This window comes from Mastomys coucha, unplaced genomic scaffold (genome assembly GCF_008632895.1).
Source record: "Mastomys coucha isolate ucsf_1 unplaced genomic scaffold, UCSF_Mcou_1 pScaffold16, whole genome shotgun sequence".
NCBI classification, from domain to species: domain Eukaryota; kingdom Metazoa; phylum Chordata; class Mammalia; order Rodentia; family Muridae; genus Mastomys; species Mastomys coucha.
Window position 1 is genome coordinate 102,399,652 of NW_022196898.1, and position 7,500 is coordinate 102,407,151.

General features: G+C 41.1%; 2 protein-coding genes across 2 annotated transcripts in view; one reads left to right on the forward strand and one right to left on the reverse strand.

Moving 5' to 3' along the window:
- Lrrc53 (leucine rich repeat containing 53) overlaps nt 1–459 on the forward strand; it is an 18,267-nt gene extending 17,808 nt beyond the window's left edge. The window contains 1 exon segment of the mRNA XM_031376106.1: nt 364–459. Coding sequence (XP_031231966.1) covers nt 364–459 — 96 coding nt within the window.
- Tnni3k (TNNI3 interacting kinase) overlaps nt 1–7,500 on the reverse strand; it is a 274,985-nt gene that overhangs the window by 75,029 nt on the left and 192,456 nt on the right. Inside the window, exon 21 of the mRNA XM_031375950.1 lies at nt 1,302–1,411. Coding sequence (XP_031231810.1) covers nt 1,302–1,411 — 110 coding nt within the window. The remainder of the gene's footprint in view (nt 1–1,301; nt 1,412–7,500) is intronic.

Below are 7,500 nucleotides of genomic sequence, written 5' to 3' on the forward strand. Positions count from 1 at the left end.
GAGAGAGAGAGAGAGAGAGAGCAAATAAGCTCTTCCTACAGAAAATTCTGGATAAGGTGCTTGGTAAGTTTATCTCCAGATAATGCTCTCAGGGTTCACATTGCAAGACCCCTCCTCAAAGTATTTCAAGTCATGCAATGTTTATATATAAAACTTTCCAGACACCACGATCTAGGCATGGAATTGGAGGTGCTGACAAGAAGCATTCATTTATTTACTCTACAGATAATACCTTTTGAGCACTTACAGAGTGTGGTTCTGAGTTCTGGGGTTGTATGAATGAACAAAACCAGACCAAACAAACAAAACAAACTCTGTTATCATGGTGTTAACCTGCCAGTTATGAGAAATTTCTAAATTCAGCAAAACACAGAGCAGATTGAATGGCAAGAAGAAGAAGTTACTCAAGCTTCATCCTGTGGGAAGGTTCATTTTCCTCTGAAAGTTCTACGGACATAGTGGGTTGGGCAATGACTTGAGTTGGGTGTTGCCTTAAACAAAAACAAAATACACAAAACCCCATTGGCCAAATCATACTTTTTCTTTCAGATGTCTGAGTAGGGCCTTATCCTTCTACCAGACTCTATCTTTGGGGTTACTTTCTGAAATAGGGACAGCTTCACTTTGTCTGCTTCCTTGTTGGTGAGAGTTAAAATGTTTAGGAAGACTGAGCCATCAAGGCTGTTCATGACAGCCTTGAACATCAACCCGGACAAGAGCAGATGTGCTGGTGTGAACAGTGAGAACCTTGGGCCATTTATAGACAAGGAGCTCAGAACCTACTGCCCTCTACTCCTTGGACCTGTGATGTCATGACTAGATTTGAACAAATGGGAGATTGCAATAGCAGAGACTATCTTAGGCACTGCTATTTCCCAGGGCAAGAGAGACAATGCAGACTCACTTGTCAACCTAGGAGGAAGTACAAATGGAACAGAGCAGTAGTGGGTCCTGCTGCTGGATTAAGGCTGCTGCTGAAGACCTCATCTCCTGGGCTCTCCTACAAGTTCAATTCATCAGTGTGACTCAAACATAGCCAACCAAACTGCAGCAGGGATAGGGCTGTGTGTCACCTCTCAGACACAAGTCTCTTAGACTAACCAGCTGTGAGCAACATTTCAAAACCAGAGAGCAACAACAAAGACATTGAGCTTCCTGGGGCCATTAGAGAGCGAAGCACAGAAGGCAGGTGAGTCTTCCCACTGATCTGCCCTAACACACGCTGGATATAGACGTTTCGGCAACACTGTAGCAGTCTGTGAAACATCACACATTTTATAAGAAGAAACAAACTCACTCACTTCAGGACATGCATTCCAGCCCCGCATCAGCAGAGATGAGATGGGCTTGGGGATGGAGTAGCCGATGGGAGGTCTGATGTGGTGGTACGCCATATCTGCTGCTGCAGCAGCTGCAACATAAAGTTGTAAATCTTACTTATTCCAGAAAGACTGAGAGAGACGTGATTCATCTAAAGGCAGTGTGCATGGGCTTTGACAGGACCTTTGGGCTGACTTCCTCCCTTATCTATGAAGTAGACTAGACAGTTTGTACTAAGTTTATTATTCCTTGTCCATTGGACAGTTGGGTCTGTGAACAGAGAGAATATATGGAGGAACAAGGGAGCAAGTAGTTCAGAATGTTTGACATATGCAGATATACAAACTACAGAAAAGAGACTGGAGGACAGACCAGATGAGAATAGTGTCTGGCCAGTAAGATGGTTCAGTAGGTAAAGATGTTTGCCACCAACCTGAGTTCGATTCCTGAGTCCCACATGGTGGAAAGAGAGAACTGACTCCTGCAAGTTGTCCCCTGACTTTCACAGATGCTCCATCATATGCACACATGCACATTTATTCACATAAACAAACGAGTGTAACAACAATTTTCAAGACTTTACAATGTCATAAATACAAGGTTAGTGCACTTTTGGTGCAATGATTATCACTGGACTGGACAGGTAAGAATGGATCTGCATTGCTTTAGAAACATATACATTAGGAACATTGAGATTTTGAGTTTTAATCCTTCAGAAGTACTTGTTGGTTAACTAAAAGAGGATGTCTCATGCCCACGATCGCACTGAAGCTGCTCATTGATGAAATCCCCCTGTCCTGTCTGGGAGCACAGCCTTCCAAGTCATGCTGCTCTCAGACCTTGCAACATGGTGTTGTAGACTCCTGAATGGTTTGTATCTCTCTGTTTTTAATCACAGATTCCACAGACAGGCATCGGCTTTGGGAACAGCCCCTGCTCCAGTTTTTTTGAGGACCTACAGGGAGACCAAGGTGCATATCTGCTACATATGTGCACAGGGTAGCTAAGCCCTGCTCCTGTGTACTTTTTGGTTGGTGGTTCAGTCTCTGAGAGCCCCAAAGGATCCAGGTTATCTAACTCTGTCTTCCTGTGGAGTTTCTACCCTTGATCCTTCCCCCAACTCCCCGAGCTCTGTCCGGTGTTTGACTCTGAACCTCTGCATCTGTTTCAGTCAGCTGCTGGATGGAGCCTCTCAGAGGACATCCATGCTAAGCTCCTGTCTGCAAGCATATCAGAGTATCGTTAATAGTGTCAGAGTATCGTTAATAGTGTCAGAGTATCGTTAATAGTGTCAGAGTATCGTTAATAGTGTCAGAGTATCGTTAATAGTGTCAGAGTATCGTTAATAGTGTCAGAGTATCGTTAATAGTGTCAGAGTATCGTTAATAGTGTCAGAGTATCGTTAATAGTGTCAGAGTATCGTTAATAGTGTCAGAGTATCGTTAATAGTGTCAGAGTATCGTTAATAGTGTTAGTGCTTGCTTATGGGATGGGTCTCTAGTTGGGCCAGTTATTGGTTGGCTGTTTCCCTTGGTTTCTGTTCCATCTTTGTCCCTGTATTTCTTGTAGCCAGGATTGTGGGTGAGTTGGTATTCTTATCTATCCACTCGGGGGTGGGGGGAGAGGGGTCTTGCCTGACTACAGGAGGCCGCCACTTCAGGTTTCTATCCTTACTGCTATAATTCTCAACAGCACCTCCTTAAGTACCAAAATCCACACCTGAATTCTGTTTATCCTTCTAATCTCAGTAGATCCAGTGAAGTTAAACTTAAAATGACTTAAATTTATTGCTTTTTGAGTTTTTCTGAATTAAGGCCAAATTTTACCAATAGTAAAATTAGTACTCATTCTTTGTAGAAATTGAAAAATAAGGGAACTAGAGAGTGTAAAATATTATTATTGGGAAAAAGAATATTCTATCCATAAAATGAGTTAAGCTGACCAGAATCCTCTCCTCTGATGCCTTTTTTTTTTTTTTTTTTTTTTTTTTTTTTTTTTTTTTTTTTTTTTTTAGGTTCTGAAATCAATTACAGAAAGCAATTGTCTACTTCTTTGCTATGAGTCTGGAGAATCAATTACAGGTGAAGATATTTGTCAAAATATTTGTTAAAATATTTTGAGGATTTCTCTTTTCCACCCATGATTGAGCCTATGTTGACATATGATTATGGAGTTCTTTTTTTCATAAATTAAAGCATTAAGCAATTAAGCATTTTCCACGTTATTAAAACTATGTGTTAACACATTTTAATGACTGCATTTACTGTGATTTACTTAATCACTTCTCAATTTTAGGTTATTTGAAATTCTTCAAAGAGTATTTTTAATGGGAATTTCCGTATATTATAGGTGAGATATTTATGGTATATTAAGGGGTGAAAATAACCTATCAAATGACATGAATACTTTCAACTAGCTCATATTAGTAAAGCTGTGTTCCTAAACATCTCTATTAACTAATGTTCTCACTAGGAAGTGCAAAGACTGTTGTTACCACCGCTGCTTCAGGGAAAAGCTCTTTTCAAAAAGCAGCTATGGTTCCTTGTTGTTTAGGCTATGTTCTTATTTATTAACTAAAGCACCTTTCTTGGCTCACCAATATAGGACTGGAATCCCTTCACTGGCTATTCTGAACTATTTTTAGTTGCTCTAAGGATTAAGTAAGTCAGAATTACTAAAGAGACAGATGCTTGCCTTCACTAATCTTATGACTACTGTTACCCGGTGACTGGCTTACTGCTGATCCAGCTCCAAGACAGGCACAGAAATCAGTGTGTTCAGAAGCAAGTGTGTTCAGAAGGAAGTGTGTTCAGAAGGAAGTGTGTTCAATTGCAGGACTCATAGTGCGTGGAGAGGGACTGTCCTCAGAAAGGGTTAAAATGATGCCTGTCCCCAGCATCTCCTTCAGTAGCTCTTTCATGTTGTGAGATCAAACGTGAGAGTAATTTATCTGCTTCTTGGTAGTGTGTCTGAAAAGTCCATTTTGATGAGTGATTTTTCATTCTTCCTTGTTCAAAGGATACTGCAAGCCTTTGGAGTCTCCTCTGCTCTACTCATGGTCATGAGGGTTCTCATTATCACCTCTACTTAAATGTGGAGCTCTACTGTAACTCCAGGGAGGTGGCCACTTTGAGATGGTTGGTCAGCCTTGCCTGTGGCAGGCTGCTCTGAGAGCTGGGAAATTTTGTGATACTCAGATCCAGGGACAGGACTCTCAATCCATGTATCAAGTGTTTTCTCTGATTCTTAACGAAAGCATGTTAAATGATTTAATCTGCTTTCAAAAAAAGGAACTTTACCATTTAAAGAAAATAAGTCCATATTTAAAACAAGAAAAAAGTCATTGTATAATTATGTTTAAAGTTCTATCCTGAGTATATGATGCTATCCAACTGTGTATAGCTGCCCCCAGACCTCTCTGCAGGGATAAGATGATGTCCGTCTGCACTGTTCAGTATGTAAGCAGAAGGCTACTGGGTACTTACATTATGAAAATATGACTGAAGAACTGAATTTGCAGTTTGGTTATTTTCAATTAACACAGTTTTAAATGGAAATAGCTATGCTCACGGGTCTCCATATTGAACAACACTATGATTCAAAATAGTCTATTCCTTCTCACATTATCCTGAGTAATGAGACTTTACCATACTATTGTAAGTCAGCCCTGAGAGTCTCTTCTGCCAAGAACTCAAATTGTTCTGTGTCTATCAACACCTTCTATCAACATCAAGACATGACATGAATATAGTTTATCAGTGTCATGTCAACAGGCCACATATAGCCGGTGACAATCCCCCTCGCAAATTTCCATAGTAAAAGGTGCTCAGGGTGCTACTGAGATCAGTCAGCTGATAAAAGCTCTTGTCACACAAGCCTGGTGACTTGAGTTCCATCAAGAAAACCCACAATGGAAAGACAAACCAACTCTAAGTTGTCCTCTGTCCCCAACATGCATGTCAGTGCTACACATTTGCACACACAAATACACACAATAGTAACACACTAAAAGTATGAAGGCATTGGGTATTCTGTAGGCAGAAGAGTCTAAGTCGAAACCTGGTGTCATTATTTTAAATAAAATGTGATAAATGAATGGGTCATTAAGAAATGAATCATTACATTTGCAAACATTTCCATGTTTGGGTTTTAATTCTACAGTGTGGCTTTTCTCATCTATCTGTGGCTAGTCTTATCTACCTGCTTCTCCTTTATGGGATGTGTTGTTTTGGAGGCTGGCATAGATGGACTCCTGCAGCACCTCACGCGCAGCAGCAACACCTACTGAGTCACACTTCATTGCCTGGTTATTTATCTGCCTCTTTCTGGCACTTGCAAACTTTCTGAGGTCAGGGACTCCATCTCTTCCTGGTTCTGACAGTAATGCATAGTGTAGTAACTGACAAAAGCAAACATTAAAATGGAGCAGGCTGAATAGATAGTGATGTGATGATTCAGAATGATATTTGACCAGAAGTACTTATTAGACTCAGTGTTATCGAACTCCATAAACGTCTATTGAGTGTGTGAAAGGATGGATTAATGTTAACGATTAGTAAACTCATTATTATGCTTCAGAAGGAAGCCCAAGGCCTAGCATCCAAAGGCATTGTGGATGAATATTATGTCCGGTGGGCTATTAAATTACAACATGGTCAAGTGAATTGTTAAGACCTTGTGGCAAACTCACTCAATAATGCTTTATCCATAGCCTTTGGTGAAGGCTTTTACAAGCATCGTGGCAATGAGGGGATACCCTTTACTGGGGAACTGGAGGCCTAACTGTGGCTGGCATTGTTCTAAACTCCCTGGGAGAGCCAATTAAGTCACTTGTCTCAGCAAGTAAAAAGTTTGTTAAGCATGGGATTCAGTGGGGAAAGAGCCATTTTGAAGGCTTAGAGCCTTGTATGTGCCCTCACTATAATGTGACATCCATGCTTGTCCTGACAAACCCCACAATGCAGATCTTAGTCCTCACTAACACACAGCAGCATGACATTGCCCCTGTTAAGTGTCAGCTAGCTGTTGTTACTCTTAACAACAAATCTAAGAGGTCAAGCAATCCATTTTAATCTGAACCCAGAAGGTTAGAAGTTAAAACACCATGGATTATTTATTGCTTTATTTAGACCATGAGTGGTCTGAGGGCTTTTTAAGGTTGTCTTTGGGTATGAATAGAAAGCCAAATGTTACGATGAGTTATTGCGAATGTTAAGGCTACCAATAGCCTTGTCTACATCAGCTCGTATGCAATATGGCCCTGTGGTAAGAGTGGCATTGCAACTTTTCATTATAAAATGGATCATCTAATTCTTATTGATGCATAATTGAGTTCTGGGTTCTGAACTCCTAGTATGATCCCTCACTGCCTTATTTTATAAAAATTAAACAAATATTTCTGTTGCAAGGACAGTAAAAAGGTATGGGGGTAGGGGCTCTGGGGGAAGAGATACTTGCTGTGAACATTCATGGACTTGAAGTCAAATCCCCAGCACCCACATAGAATCTATGCATGACTTAGCATGTAAGCAACACATATTTACAAGCCCTGTGTTGGGTGGGTCAGGGACAGGCAGACCTCAGAACTTGCTTGTCATGAAATCTAGTCAAAATGGTGAGCTTTAGTTTCAGTGAGAAATACCTTGTCTCAAAAACAAGATGGAAAATGATGGAGAAAGATGCTGATGTCCTTCTCTGGCCTTCATGCATGGGTACATAACACACACACACACACACACACACACACACACACACACACACATACACACACACATACACATACACACACTCACACACACACACACACACATACACATACACACACACACATACACATACACACACTCACACACATAAGGTGGGGGGGGAGAATGTGAAAGTGTCTGTCAGTAAGTATTGACCGAGATAAAGTTTATAAAACATTGTTAAATTTTGATCATGTGCGTGCATGTGCGTGCGTGTGCGTGCGTGTGCGTGCGTGTGCGTGCATGTGCGTGCATGTGCGTGCATGTGCGTGCGTGTGCGTGCATTCTTCAGAGTGCAGCTGATTGCACGCCATAGTTTCTAATGGCTCAGGTTATTATGGTCAAGGCCATAGTGTTCAGCAATCACCAGAAGAGCTAAAGTACACTCCGTTAAAGCTGTGCTTTTCAGCAACTTGCCTCCTGGGCGAGCAGTATT